The 16297-nt window shown below is 45.0% G+C and overlaps 1 protein-coding gene across 1 annotated transcript in view; it reads right to left on the reverse strand.

The window, feature by feature from the left end:
• The window catches only part of RAB39A (RAB39A, member RAS oncogene family), a gene marked incomplete at both ends in the record, with an annotated part of 11440 nt that extends 1323 nt beyond the window's left edge, over nucleotides 1-10117 (reverse strand). Inside the window, one exon of the mRNA XM_080613764.1 lies at nucleotides 9795-10117. Within this exon, the coding sequence (XP_080469890.1) occupies nucleotides 9795-10117 (323 nt within the window). The remainder of the gene's footprint in view (nucleotides 1-9794) is intronic.
• Between the last annotated feature and the right edge of the window lie 6180 nt (nucleotides 10118-16297).

Below are 16297 nucleotides of genomic sequence, written 5' to 3' on the forward strand. Positions count from 1 at the left end.
TGGAAAAGGTGAGAAGAGGCATTTTAAATGAAGTGACAGCCTACCAATGAATGCACACAAGCACTCACTACTAGCATAGATAGCCAGTGTATCCGTAAGTATTCTCCAGTGGAAAGGAGATGCACAGTCTCTATTACAGTAATTATTTGAAATTCTAATTTAGTCAATTTAGCATTTCATCTTACGATTATGAAGAGGATGCAGCCTCAAAATTTTTGGAATCAGGATGAATTGTACACAGTAACATACCTTTCCATAGCTGTAGCTCCTTCTGATTTTTAGTTCATCATGCTTCATATAGTGTTTTATAACAGTTTGAACGCAGAAGTATAATTAGGAGTAGTCATCATATTACAGATAGGTAAGTGCACAGCTGGGTAAGCCTTAGGTTTTTTGGCATATCTAAATTCATTTAGCCACAGAAAACAACATTTGAAATGGTTTTATTTAGATAACAGGAGGGGTTGTTCGTACTAATGTTTGGAAAGATATTTTTTACATTCCCAGCAATACAGTCCATGGAGTGTCTCTCTGAACAGTTTGAAAGTGAAGATAACAGGATTTTACTCTCAGGTTAATCCAAGTAGCCTAGATATGAAAAATGACACATGGTTTTGCAAAATTATTTAAGAACATAAATGAGGGGTGTCACATTTTGTGAAGTATTAAATAAAGCTGCCATAAATATCTGCTTCGGGTTTTCTTAAGCATTTTTTTGCTGTAAGGCAGCTGCAAATGTAATTGAGTACATTAAAATAATTCAAGTGGTTCTAGAAAGAGTGGAAGTGGGTGACAAAATGGGATTCGATTTGGACAAGTGGAAGCTAATACAACCGATTTTCACTAGAAAAATAATCCTGAAAACAATTATGCCAAATAAATGCATTATACAGGGAAGAAAGTAGGTTAGTATTGAAAATGCAGTCCATTGTTTACCAAGCATATCTATCTAGAACAATGTTATGTATCTATGAACTGAAGTACTGAAAAACAGCCCTCTGTGTGTTGCTGGTGCTAATACACAGCAGTCAGTAGCCTCACCTGCTGTAACTCACTTCTGCAGAGATATGCTAATTTACACTAACTTATGAACTTGGCTAGGGATGTTAAGGATAGCAGGAAGGGATTCTATACGTACGTAGCGAATAAAAGTCAGACTAGAGACAATGTAGGCCCCCTCTGGAAGATATCTGGAGAACTGGCTACCCAGGATTTGGAGAAGGCTGAGGTTCTTAATGACTTCTTTGCCTCAGTCTTCACTGGCAGAGGCTCTGACTGCACAACCCAAGACTTGGAAGGTGGATGCAGGGACTGTAAGAATGAAGACCCTAGGGCCACTGTTGGAGAGGATCTGGCTCCGGACCATCTTAAAAACCTAAATGTATACAAGTCCATGGGACCTGACAAAATCCATCTGTGGGCCCTGAAGGAGATGGCGAATGAAGTTGCTAAGCCACTGGCCATCATATTTGAAAAATCACGGCAGTCAGGTGAAGTTCCCGATGACTGGAAGAAGGGAAATATAACCCCCATTTTCAAGAAGGGGAAAATGGATGACCCGGGGAATTACAGACCAGTCAGTCTCACCTCTGTGCCTGGTGAAATCTTGGAGCAGATTCTCCTGGAAAGCATGCTAAGGCACATGAAAAACAACAAGGTGGTTGGTGACAGCCAGCATGGCTTCACTAAGGGGAAATCCTGCCTGACCAATTTGGTGGCCTTCTATGATGGGGCTACGAAACTGATGGACAGGGGCAGAGCAGTTGACGTCATCTACCTGGACTTGTGCAAAGCGTTTGACATTGTCCCACATGACATCCTTGTCTCTAAATTGGAGAGACATCAATTTGATGGGTGGACCACTCGGTGGATAAAGAACTGGCTGGATGGCCGCATGCAAAGAGTTGTGGTCAATGGCTCGATGTCCGGCTGGAGACCAGTAACGAGTGGTGTCCCTCAGGGATCGGTGTTGGGACCGGTCTTGTTCAACATCTTTGTCGGTGACATGGACAGTGGGATTGAGTGCGCCCTCAGCAAGTTTGCCAATGACACCAAGCTGTGTGGTTCGGTTGATACGCCAGAGGGAAGGGATGCCATCCAGAGGGACCTTGACATGCTTGTGAGGTGGGCTGATGCCAACCTGATGAAGTTTAACCATGCCAAGTGCAAGGTCCTACACCTGGGTCAGAGCAATCCCAGGCACAGCTACAGGTTGGGCAGAGAAGAGATTCAAAGCAGCCCTGCAGAGAAGGACTTGGGGGTGTTGGTTGATGAGAAAATGAACATGAGCCGGCTTCAGTGTGCATTCACAGCCCAGAAAGCCAACCATATCCTGGGCTGCATCCAAAGGAGCGTGACCAGCAGGTCGAAGGAGGTGATCCTGCCCCTCTACTCTGCTCTCATGAGACCTCCCTTGGAGTATTGTGTGCAGTTCTGGTGTCCTCAACATAAAAAGGACATGGAACTGTTGGAACAAGTCCAGAGGAGGCCACGAGGATGATCAGGGGACTGGAGCACCTCCCGTATGGAGACAGGCTGAGAAAGTTGGGGCTGTTCAGCCTGGAGAAGAGAAGGCTGCGTGGAGACCTCATAGCAGCCTTCCAGTATCTGAAGGGGGCCTACAAGGATGCTGGGGAGGGACTCTTCATCAGGGACTGTAGTGACAGGACAAGGGGTAACAGGTTCAAACTTAAACAGGGTAAGTTTAGATTGGATCTAAGGAAGAAATTCTTTACTGTCAGGGTGGTGAGGCACTGGAATGTGTTGCCCAGGGAGGTTGTGAATGCTCCATCCTTGGCGGTGTTCAAGGCCAGGTTGGATGAGGCCTTTGGTGGCATGGTTTAGTGTGAGGCATCCCTGCCCATGGCAGGCGGGTTGGAAGTAGATGATCTTAAGTTCCTTTCCAACCCTAACTATTCTATGATTCTATGATTCTATGATCTAAGTCATTATATTGCCTGTAACAGAGACGATTAAAAAGTATCCGTAACTTCAGGCTGTACATCACAAAAACTCGGTGAATATATGGAAGAGACAGCAGTTGCTTCTTTTGTGGTTTTGGCATGTATAATTTGAAACCAGTTTTCTCATTACCAAAAAAAGCTTGATACACTAGAGAGGCCTTAGAAAACAGAAAGAAAAGAAAAATAGCAATACATAAAGTTTTAAAGAAACCTATGATACCTATGATACCAGTTACCTGATTGTCTAATACGAGAAAAGAATCATAGGATCATTCAGGTTAGAAAAGACCTTTTAAGATCATCAAGTCCAACTGTTAACTCAGCACTGCCAAGTCCACCACTAAACCACATCCCTTAAGCACCACCTACACATCTTTTAAATACCTTCAGGGATTCTGACTCAACCACTTCCCTGGGCAGCCTGTTACAATGCTTGACAACCCTTCTGGTGAAGAATTTTTCCCTAATATCCAATTTAAACCTCTCCTGGCACAATTTGAAGGCCATTTCCTCTTGTCCTATCACTTGTTATTTGGGAAAAGGGACGGACACCCACCTTGTTACAACCTCTTTTCAGGTAGTTGTAGACAGCGATAAGGTCTCCCCTGAGCCTTCTCTTCTCCAGGCTAAACAACCACAGTTCCCTCAGCCATTCCTCATCAGACTTGCACTCCAGATCCTTCACCAGCTTCATTGCCCTTCTCTGGTCCTGCTCTAGCACCTCAATGTCTCTCTCGTCCTGAGTGGCCTAGAACTGAAAACAGGATTCGAGGTGCGGCCTCTCCAGTGCTGAGTACAGGGGCATGATCACTGCCCCGGACCTGCTGGACACACTATTTCTGATACAAGCCAGGATGCTGTTGGGTTTCACTTGGGCACAAGCTGCCTCATGTTCAGCTGCTGTTCACTAACACCTTCCAGGCCTTTACCACCAAGCAGCTTTCTAGCCACTCTTCCCCCAGCCTGTAGCATTGCATGGGGTTGTTGTGACCCAAATGCAGGACCTGGCACTCTTCCTTGTTGAACCTTATACCATTGGCCATAGCCCATCGATCTAGCCTGTCCAGATCCCTGTGGATGATATTTATTAAAATATGATCAAAAAATATTTGAACAGTTTTATTATTAAAAAATAACAAAATCTATTTTTAAAAGAACGTATTCCTGACAAATAAGACAAAATTTTGAAGCAGAAAGTTTTGGCCATCAACTGGGAAAAACATCTAGGCCTGTGAACATGGTGGTTGCTAAAGATTATAGGACTTTTAAGTGCCTTCCACAAGGCATAACTGTAACACCAACACCTAAAGTTGTGCTCCACTCAACTGCATATCTAACCTCGGTGCCTGAACAAGTTTCGCTGGGACCTGAGCACTGTGCCTTGTGCAGGCTGCGAGCTGCTCACCAGGGCAGCCCTGCCTTCCCTCTTAGCTCAGATCCAAGCTGAAAACAAACCACTGCTCCAGGTGAGTGCTTGGAAGGGTTCTGCTTGGGAGGGCTTCCCAAGAGCATGTCAGCACCCACAAATGGGTTCAAGCTCCTCATGAAATGCAGAACTTTCTCTTAGCACAGTGGAGGTACCTGTCTTTCTAATCGATACACAGATTCCTCGTACGCTACTTCACAAGGCACAAGTCAGTGTTTATGGAGCCCATGGTACAAGAGGTTGCTTGAGGGGTTTTATTCAGAAGAAAGCTTTATAGACTTTACAGGCCATGTCAATGTTCTGCATATGTCTTCACTGCAAAGCTTGATGATGAGAGTGCATGGTGGCCAACGGGAGATAAAGGCTAACTAACTGCTCTTCATGCAACATCTGGTAAACTTACAGTTCTCCTCAGGAAAGATGTTATGAATACAGAGTTTATCACTATTCCATGGAAGACTGAACAATTCCTGAACAAGAGACTGACTGAACTCTAGCAAGTAGACAAAACGCATCAGTTTCCAGAAGTCCCTCAAGTGAAAGTAGAAGATAGCAAATTCAAACACCGTATCATAGACGAGATATCCAAGCACGGACCATACACAAAATCTGGTTGGCCTTTCTTGTGTTCTTTCACAAGCAGGGAATCTACTTGCATTTTTATACATACTTTGGAAGTGTTACAAAATCAGGCTCTAAAAGTAAAATTAAGCTTTTAATTCCTTTACTGTTGTCCCTTTTTGAACAGAAGGAAAACAATCTTAGGGTCCTTCAAGGTTTTCAAGTCAGGATGAGGAACTGGTGACGGGTCAGGTTTGATGTAGTCCAACATATTCATAAAGGGTATTTAAATTTCCACTTATAAATCATCCCCATGCAGATCCTAAATTCCTGTGAAACGATGGCTTCTTCTGTAACCTTTGATTCAGGTCATTACTGTTGTTAGGCTAGCGTTATGGAAGGGAATGTGTTACTTGCAGCAGCATGATTAATTTTCTGTGGGGAAGGAGGAAGAGAGAAGTATTTCCTTTAAAGAGGGAAAACATTAAGTTAGGAAAAGGGTGGGATTAGGGTGAAAAAGTAACGGTCAAAGAGCAGCCTTTCTTCTAAAACTGGGGAGACAGCAATGAAGCCTGCCATCTCCTTCCAGGAAACTGTTCAGAGGAGGTGTCGGTTGGAAGTGAGAAGCAGAACTTTGTTCAGACTTAGAACGTGGCAAACCTGCCCATGACTTGGAATGAAAGGGGGACTGAGCTATGAAATCCATCCCTGCAACTGTCTTTATTCACACCTCTGCCTAACTTTTGATTTTCTATTCCTTTGTGCCCAGTACTTTCTTGCTGTCTCCTCTCTCAGCTACTCTTTCACAGAAGACCCTGAACCATAGCTAATGGAGGTGCCCAAACCAATGTATTTGCCTGGGCCTTTGTTCAAGGTGCACATTGTATTTCAGGAGGGAGTTTGCCCGCTTCCCATGGCCACACTAAATGAAGGGAAACAATCCTCCTACTTAATAGAGGTGACTGTAAACAGAGGCCTACAATGTCCGTGCAGCTCCTCGTCTTTCAGGCTGGAGTAAGCATGTCCCAACAGCAACTGATGATGGGTGTGCTACAGCCTCCAGCATATTCACACTAAATATGTGAACTATTATACCATCATTGCCTGAAAATTACAAACACTGATGTACGCATTATTGAAAAGGTAATTCTTATCTTCTCTACTACTCCACATAAACAGAGATTACAAATCTCCTTACCGGAGCTATTGTTAAATATGGACTGTCCCAGCATCCTCAAGACCATCCTAAGTTTTTATTTTCAGCAAGGATACTTGTATAAATAACATTTTTACTCATTCCATATCATGCTTGGCATTTGCAATAAATGAAAGGTAAATACAGATAAAAGGTTGAAAAAAATCATATTTTCCCTATGAGAACATGCTAAAAAGTTAAGACTGCACTAAGTATTAAGAGGGAACAACACCACTTTGATATTGAATGCTGTGAGGTTCCTCCAGATGGTTCTATATTTGAAATTGCTGGAGGTGAGACTGGTCCTCAAGAAGTTGTACTTTATGATGTGCAGTAATGATACTTCGAATGTTCTTCCAAAGGATAGCTTTGAAGTCTCTACCTTTAACTGGGAATATTTGTTAAATGCAGATCTTAAATTCTTTTGTAAATTATGGCTTTCCATGCAGAATATGTGTTGGTTCCGCTAATTAATTCTGCCTAAACTACCATTATGGAAGGGGAAAATACTGTCTAGGACAGAAGTCATTCTTTTAGCTTAATGTCAGGTTGAAGATGTAAGACCCTAATGAATACTCTCAAGAAAAGCCTTAGTGATGGCCACTGAACAACTGTTTCTGAAAATGCAGGTGTACTAATCACATCAGCCTGTGGCTCGAGGGTGACTTTAAACCAGCCACAGTTTCTTTCTCGTTACGACCTTGCTGATCTTTACCAGATGAACCAAACTTTCACTAAAAGCTTTATCTAATTTTGAAGACTTATTTTTATACTATGACTAAAGACTACATCGTAATGGTAATAATTTTGAAAATGCACGTTACTTACTCCAAAAGAATAAGGACAGTGTTTTATTTTCAAGCCATGTGTTAGAACAGAACATATCCAGTATCACAATCTACTAAAAAGTGGGTTAATACAATCAAGGCATCCCCACAATATTTTGTCCCTGTGTTCTTGAAATGAATTCTCAGTCTTAGCATCACTACCAAGCACTTTATAGCCTTTGGAGAGTTTTATAATTTAAATACAGGAAAATAAACAAACAAATAAATCACAGCAAAGTAGACAATGTGGAACACAGCCAAAGCATCAGATTGCTCTCAATGACAGCTAACCACAAGACAGAAAGAAACATAGGGTATCCCCCTCATTTACCTTAGTCTGCACTGCTGACCTAAGTGTGCACTAAGCAAATCTGCAGGTTCTTGTTCTAGAAAGGTGTTTGATTAAGTTGTTGATTATGTTGTTGTTGTTCATATGGCACCTCACCCAATGGGAGATGCTGCTTAGTGATGTCTGCTGATGTCAAAGTAAATACAGTCAGTAACTGCCCTGTCTGGGCTCACAATAAACAAAACTGTCCTGCACCAGCATTTGCAGCTTGCTCATCCTTCTTGTGGAAGTGGTGAGAATGACCTTGTTTGAGAAATAATGCAAGCAGTATGTGTTAAAGATGATTTCTAAGACCAAACTAAGTTCAACTACAGCAGCAGCAATGAACTAGACACATGTAAGAATTTTTCCAAAACAATTTCTCCAAGGAAATAAGTGCTCTCTTCCAAGAGCGTGATGGCAGGTGTGTCACCCCTTAATTGTTCCCAGGGAATGTCACTAATGCCTGAAATCAAAAGAAGGGGGTTATTATGCAGCCAGTAGTTTGTTCTGGATGCAAGGAACTCCACAGGCAGCTTTAAAGCCAGTTTTTAACTCCTATGAAGTCCCACTGCAAGTAGCAGAGCAGAACAGGGAACAGAACTGCAACCTGCCTGGTGTTCCACAAAATTAGATTACTTCTTGGAATAATTAGTTCTTCCCCAAGACCATCTTTGCTGGTGATCTGCAGTTTTCTCCATTAGCAGAGAGCAGAATGTGCAATATTTTAACCTGTGGTGTGTAACTTAGTATAATATTTATAATTTACTCAAGTAAGTGTAAAATAGACTATACAATAAATGCTGATATTTGGTACAGCAACTGACAAGAAACTCTAGGCAAAACCACAAATACATATGTTTAAAACTACTTCCTTCAGTTTGCAGGGTCTGGGTATTAGAAAAAACACAGATGATTTACCATTTACTAATGGTAAATTTAAAAGCAACTGACTGCATGACTCATCACTGCACATCCCCTGAGCATCCCCAGATTAAAGGATGGCTATCATTTGATTTTAACTGTATGCAAAACTCTACATTTGCATTCCTTTCGATCAAGTACCTTGTCATTGGCCATCCTCACTATTTGTCAGCAAATTCAAACTAAAGCGGTTACATGTTCTTAGTCACTTGTTTGTTTGTAATTATTTTACTTACTTTGCTGGAAAGCACAAGGAGGGTGAAAAATGCTAAGAGCTTGCTATTATCACCGTTCATTACTTTGCTAATGCTTCAGAGGCCTGTCTGCAAAAGGACTCATGCAAAAAAGACTCATGAAGTTCTGACTCATGCCAGCTCAGGAAAGTTTTTTGTTGTTTCACTGCAATGCTTGTTATTGGAAAACAAAAAGGTTGGAGTCCCCTGGTAAAACAGTGAAATCCCAAATCCCACCTCCTCAGCTGAGTGTGAGAACAGTTGTTCAACAACTGTTGCAGCTGAACACAGGGCACATGAAAGAATCAATTCTGGCCAGTGAGAAGACCTATTTCAGCCCTCCTGCTAGCACCCAGCCAGTGTGTGGGTCAAGTACCACACATTAGCCTTCCACCTGAGTTCATACCTACAGAACCACAAGCCCAAACTGAAATCCACACACCACTTGCCTCAGGTGGCAAGCACCACAGACAAAGCAGAGTCACAAGAGCAGCGGAATGGTAGTACCAGTTTGCATGTTGGGGAATGACCATGACTCTTTGGAGAGCAGGAAAAGAAGGTTTGTTTGTGACAGAGAGGAGAGAGCAGAGGATTTAATACTCAGCGCAGCATTTGAGGTAGTTTAGCTATACTATGACAGAGGTATTAGTGAAGGCTCCTGGCAACCATCAGTGCAGAGCAGGTGCAGAAGGCAGATAAAGCACTAACAAGGGTCCATAGCTGGCTGCTCGGTGGCTTCCACACCACGGAGGCTGTGCTGGAAGGGGGAAGAACAGGGAGGTGACCTCCTCTCTCCAGATCACATGGGAGGAAGAGTTAATGGCAGAGGGAAATACTGCAGGGGAGGCCGAGTTCGGAGGTGATGACAAAGTAAGAAATGCAGAGTGAAGCAGGGGCCTCCTGCTGCAAAGAGGGAAGAAAATGTGGAGAAGGGATTGCTACCCTAGGTCCAGGGCTTCAGGGCAGAGATGGGGGAGGGAAGGAGAAACAGGACAAGGCCACTTGTTACCCCCTAGTGTGAGCTGGAAGGGGAAGGGTAGCTGGGTGTGAAAGGAAAGGGTGGGGAAGGAGGAAGCTCCTGGCTTGGGGTGAGGGGGCACCGGCAGGCAGTGGGGCAGTGAGGCTGGATGACAGTGGAGTGGTGGAGGGCTTTTTGGGGCATAGCAGCCAGGTGGATGCACTGAGATGTGCCGGGGGCAAGGCAAAGTCCTGGGAACAGGAGATGTGTCAGACGAGGAGGGTACGGGGCCAGGGCTGCGGATGGGGTGTGCCAGGGGTCCAGCAGGTTTGGGGGGTGACGGTAGAGGATGGGGGGGGGGAAATCCTGGCTCCTGTACCTGAACCGCTCCTGCCCCGCTGTGTCCCAGAGCTGCAGCTTGACCCTCTTGCCGGGCTCGATCTCTACCAGCCGGGAGAAGAAGTCCACCCCCACGGTGGGGTCGGAGTGCAGCGGCCCCGGGAAGCGGCCCTCAGTGAAGCGGTGCAAGAGGCAGGACTTGCCCACGGTGGAGTCGCCCAGCACGATCAGCCGGAACTGGTAGATCCAAATCGCCGCGTCCATGGCGGCCCCGGCCTGGCCCGGCTCCGCCTTGGGGCTCTTCCTGGGGCTCCTGCGCGGCCGGTGCCTGCACCGCGCTCCGACCGCCCCAACGCCCGGCATTGGCGCGGCGGCGGGCGTTGCGCGGCGCAGGGGTGCTGCTCCCGCGGGTGCAGGACGGGGCTGCGGTGCCGGCCGCGCCGGGCAGGGCGGTGGCTGGCGGGTGGAGGCCGGGTACCCCCGCCCCGCTCCCGGAGCTCCCACTGGCGGCCCGGGCGGGGCGGGGCGGGCGGTGCCCGCGGGCGCTGTCCCTTCAGCACCGCGCTGCCTCGCTCCAGCCGCCGGACCCGGCTGCCCCCGGCGCTCCCGCCGCGGAGTGTGCGGTCTGCCCGCCCTTCACGCCCGCTGTGCGGTGGCGCGGCCAGCCCGGCCCTCCCCCGCGGCGCGGCGACGGACAGCGCGGGCAGCTCGGCCCCGCACCGCGGCGGGCTCTGCGGAAGGGAGCTGCGGCGGGGACGCTGCCCTGCGGCTGCCGCCCGTGCCCAGGGTCCAGCTTACCCAGCAGAACAGCTCCTCCCGCGGGCAACAAGTGTAGGAGTGGTCCAGGAGAACGGGGGTGCTGGGGGAGTGGCGGATCAGGCCGGGATGGAAAATCGTGTGAGAGAGAACTGGGCTGTTAAAGAGTGAGATCTGCGAAGAAAAGTGGGCGCTCAAAGGAAATACTGGTGAAGGAGTGAAGGAACCAGATCGGCTGGTGACAAAGGGGCAAGGAGGTGAAAGGCAGCTGCCGGGGGCCGGGAGCTGGGGAGAGGCTGCCCGCTGGAGTAAGAGCTGGAAAACAGACGGACCAACAAGCAGAGGAACGTGCCAAACGGTAAAGTTGGGCTGGGCAAGTGGCGAAAGGGAAAAGAGTTAGTGATCTAGATACTCCCAGACAGAACCATGCAAAGTGGCTTGAGAAAAGGCATAATACTGGAAATGACAGGGACACACACTTTTCATTTCCCAGTGGAACAAAGTGAATGTATTGGGCCTCTGTGAAAGTACTTTTATCTATGGCAGTAGAACAATTCTGTCAGTAGATATGCTTGCTGGAGAAATGTCTTTGCCCCTCCTGGGAGCTTTAGGTAAGTATCATGTTATGATAAATCTGCTGAGCAATAGATTCCTCAGATTTCTTTTGAAGTCTGGGAACCACATGGGATAACAATCACTAACAGCCCTCAGATAGCTGGTAAATGCACTAGAGCCAAATAAGCAGAAATCCCAGGACTTCTGGTAAACAGAACTGCAGCAGCTGCTTCTGCAGATTGGGCTGGGGTGAAGGTGCCCCATGGGGGCAGACAGCCTGAGAACTCAGCAGAGTAGGCTGGGGTGAGCTGGGAAGTAGGTTGTTGTTGGCAGAAGGTCAGCAGCAAGTGGACACTCATATGAATGGGCACTTTGACAGTGGAAAGGACAGGGAGAGAAGATGGGTGGCATTTTTTATCACACAGCCTGCTGTTTCCCTCTGTTAATGTCAGGTACAGATGCAACTAAAACCATAACTGCCTGTGGCTGTTTAGGGCCATATCCGAATCCACATTTCTTTTGTAACTCTGAGGAGCCATTTGTTATGATGAGTAGTATTATTGCCTGAGTCTGGTTTTGTTGTTACTTCAATGTGTTACGTGGTCACCAGCTTTGCCCTGTAAGCTTGGTTAGACCTTGCAGCTCCACAACATGGATGAGAGAGACCAAGGGCACCTTGTCCTTCACCTGACCAAATGCAGGGTGAAGTGAGAAGAGGGGTTTACATGCACCACTCAGGAGACTACGTCCTCCAGCCCCAAAATGAGTCTCGCTGTGATGTGCACATGTGGCTGGCTCTGAGACACTTGCTCAGGTGACCCCAGAAGCTTCCAGCAGAGGCATGGCCTGGCAGCCCAGAATGTGTAAAAGGCAGAGCCAGGAGCTACCAGAGAGATTTATCTTGGGCATACTGAGCTGAAGCTGCAGGATGCTGCCTGCTCCAAGAATCTGGACCCCACAGGGACCTTTTGGGCTGGCCAGTCAGTCCCCAGGACTTCATGATTGTGTGTCTGTGTGTCCCCCTGAGTGTCCTTTCTCCTTAACCCTGCTCATTTCTCCCCTCTACTTTCACCACCCATTCTTGTAAAAAATAAATTGAACATAGCTTCTTCTTGACTAGTTGCTCCTTTGAGTAACAAGTAAAACAACACTAACTCAGATAAATGAACCTTCAGAAAGGTAAAATAAGTCCAGATCTTACAGCTTTACATGAGACATGATTACAGGTAATTCCTAGGGATCTCTTCTAAGTGTTTTGACAAAAGTGACACTTAGATACAGGAAGTATGTGCATGTGAAACAGAGATGTGAGGGTGGTGAGGCACTGGCACAGGTTGCTGAGAGAAGCTGTGGCTGCCCCATCCCTTGCAGTGTTCAAGGCCAGGTTGGATGGGGCTTGGAGCAACCTGCTCTAGTGGAAGGTGTCCCTGCCTGTGGCAGGGGGTTGGAACTAGATGATCTTCAAGGTTCCTTCCAACCCAAACCATTCTACAATTCTATGACTCTATATGATATCAGCAGCTCTGAAAGCATACTAAATATGCTTGTAAATATTTTCAGGCTTCCAAAATCTGCTCTGTCTAGCTAAGCTTGTCATTGTAGAAAGCCAATCGTATATAAATTCACATATATCCAAAGCACAACCTTATACCTTCATTTGGGACCTTTTGAGTGTCAGATGTTAAATGCTACCTAGTGAACACGCATTCGTTGTGTCTACTATGGCATGGACAAGGTGGGTGAATTTTATCTCCAAGTCATTCAGTTTTTGTTAGTTTAGCAGTGAGTACAGAGGCCCTGACAGCACGCAGTCCATCACAATAATCTCTGACCAGCAGGCAGAAGCAGTGATCAAAAATGAATATGCTTGAGGAGCTGGAATAGTTAAAGTGGAGCGGTTAAAGCAGGAACATGAACCTGACTTCCCTTCAGACACTTTCCACTACTTAGGCATTGGCAGCCTGAATCTGCTCTTCCCGGGAAGGGTAACAAAAAAAATCTAAATTCTAGGAAATAATAAAAAAGCCAAACAAACCCAAACTTCCAAATCTACTTCATTATTAGCTAAATGACTGTACTAAGTCATAAATCCAAGACCTTTCAATCTAAAAAATCCTTATTTCTTATCACATTGATGATTTGCCATGGATTTTTATCAACCTTTGGTAAGTAGGTAGGTCACCAAGGATTGCACAGATCACAGTGCTCCTGAAGAATGTGCACACATGATTAAATGAATGTCTGGAGAAACACGGATGAAAGTTAATTGATTCTCAACCCCAATCAATCTCAGACTGAAAACTATGTGTTCTGCTGCTACCCAAGAACCTAAGAGAACTGAGTGGCCAGTCTGGAAGAAAGATCCTATCCTTGCCTGTTTTCATTGCCTAGGCTATTTGTCTGGAGGCTGATAGAGCTGCCAATTTTATCACAGATTAAGATTCAATAGAAGTAAGGAGCTCTTCACATATGAAGGAGAAAGGAATATTCTAGAAAACATGGCAGGTGTTATTAGCTTCTATCAGTTGATGGTATTATTAATGACATCCTGTATAGATTTCAACAAATAAATGGTTGGTGAGGGTAGAATCATAGAATAGTTAGGGTTGGAAAGGCCCTTAAGATCATCTAGTTCCAACCCCCCTGCCATGGGCAGGGACACCTCCCACTAGGAGGTGTCCACTAGGGTAGTTTTATAATGTCCTACATATCTGTGTGGTAATATGGTTGTTCACTCAAATGTACACTCTGACCTCTTAGAAGATGTTCTTGTTTGATGAGGGTGTTCCTTATGTTGAGACAGATATGTGTATGGTAGAACATAGTATACACCTAAGGGGAAAAAAGCTGCACAACTGAGTCATCAAAATCCATGGACAAGTTTATAGATAATAAATATCTAAAAAGATATCTAAATAAGTAGCTATCTACATACAGATCCACTTTGTTCATGAGACATTCAAATACCTCTGTGCAGACGATGCAAGTGAAATTACTCCACAGCAGAATGAACTCACAGAGGCAGTCAGTGAAGAACAGAAACACATAGCTAGGACAAGGAAATTTTCTAACTCCTCAGACCTGATCTTCTAGAAGGACCCACAACAAAACTTCAAAGACAACCCTGGGAACTAAAAGTAATAACTTTTCAGAATATTAAACCCAAACTCAATAAGCATTTTATAACCATTAAATATTTTTATACTTTCCCTCAAATCTCAGCAATTGTTAAGCCATTCCTGTTCTACACGGGTTAACAACCTATATCTGATCTATAGGTCCATCATTGTCTCACCCCTCTTTGCCAACTATCTGCTCCCTCAAAATGTTAGTAGTATTATGTTAGAGCAATGACTTCTAGCTTGATGTTTGCTGTGTCTAGATTAGATGTACAAGAATTGTATTTCCCTCTCAAACATCCATTTACTCCAATGTAATAGATGGTATGTATCTCTGCAAATCTTGCCATCTTAGACATCTAAGACAGCATCTTAGATTGTCACGGTTACAGAAGCATATCTAACTCAGTATAGTGTCAGGAAATTACAGGATTGTGAAACCTGCTCCACTGAAATACTGAACTGAATTCATGCACATTGACATTTCAGAGTTAATGCCTAAACTGTGTAAGAATCTGTCTTTACGTGAGTTTAAGACTGCCTTTAGATGAGGCTAAGAACCAAACCCAAACCAGCAATTTATTCTACTACATAAAATAAGTGAAGTATTTTTCTCCTTTCCTCCTTTTTGTCATTTATCAATCTTACACCTCACTTTGATTTGTTTTTTGGAATGACTCCTTCTAGTCATTCTTTGCCCTGATGAAGTCCACCTCCTACATCTCTTTTCTGTTTGGGAAATGCTGATGTGTGAAACCACATATATTTCCCCTAATAAGGAATGCTCTTTGCGCTTTGTGCCATGGACCCTTCACACTCATTGATCAAAGAGGTACTTTTTCTGTAAGCACTGCATCTCTGAGGAAACCCTACAGTTCATTGCCCCCTATGATGGTCATCTGTTTTTCCCAGATTCCCACTTTTGTCTCAGATGCATTCTCTGATAATTTCTGAAGAGGAGTATTATTTCTCTGTCCTGTCCAGTGCTTGCAACAAAGGACAGGGAAGACACTGATAGGCAAATGTAATCACTGAGTTAATTCAGACAAGTCATTCTGCATTCTGCAAAAATTAAGCAAAGAATTTTCCTGTATGGTGCCACTGAGTTCAGCCTACCTGGAAGAACTGCCCAGACGAACGAGCTGTGATTATATGTGCAAGCTTGAACTGACTGGATTAATCCAGTGTGAGCTGGTAACACAGGTAGTGTTTCTTTTCTTGCAAATTACTTGGGTGGGAGACTGAAGGGTTATAGAAACTGTAGTGGCAACAATCGATTGGCCTCAGGGATGGAAGACATAAAAGAGATTGGGCCATGTGATGAGCAGAGCCATTGTGAGATTATATCAGTGATCGAATATAAAAGGTAATAAAATGTCACGAATATAGCCCTTTGGGAGCAACCACCATACACAGTCATCTGATACCATGTAGAAGATGAAGCCCAGGAACTGAAACACACAGAAACTAAGCTGTCATCCATAGACCCACCATGTCAACCAGTCAGAATGAGTGACCTGTTCCTCTGGGGTTACTGGTATAGGACTGGTCTAAACTAGACCTGTGGGGCTGAAGCTCTCATCTCTGTGTGATGTGTTTGCAGAACAGGAATAATTATCCACTTACCCATCCTCTCAGGCAAAGAAATACTAGATCGTGTATCACTGAGTACAGTAGCACACCATCCAATGTCCTCATGACCACAGGATGCACACTGTAGATTAGAGACAATTTTAATTTCAAAAAAGTGATGCAAATGTTTGTCTTAGGCTTTGCAGCTGGAAGTAGGTCCCATGGTCTTTCACCCTGAATGCCATCCAGTTTGAGCCCAACCTTGTTTACACTGGAGGTAGATTGAGTGCCTTCAGGGCAGGAAGTCTTCCCTCTGCCCACGGAATGAAAGCCATTTAAAAGTGACTAAAGAGAGGGAGGGAAGAAGGGGTGGTTTCTATGAGGGTTTTCTTGCACCCCCTTAGCGAACCAGCTCTCTGACCTCTCTCCCAGGGTTTCACTTCCGCTACCCCTTCAGAGTAATTCTGTATTACTGTCAGGGATATTACTGTGCTTCCAAACTAAACTGTTCTGTTTCAGAAAGAAATACAGACAAGCCTTC

The sequence above is a fragment of the Psittacula echo genome (assembly GCF_963264785.1).
Source record: "Psittacula echo genome assembly, chromosome: 3".
Taxonomy (NCBI): domain Eukaryota; kingdom Metazoa; phylum Chordata; class Aves; order Psittaciformes; family Psittacidae; genus Psittacula; species Psittacula echo.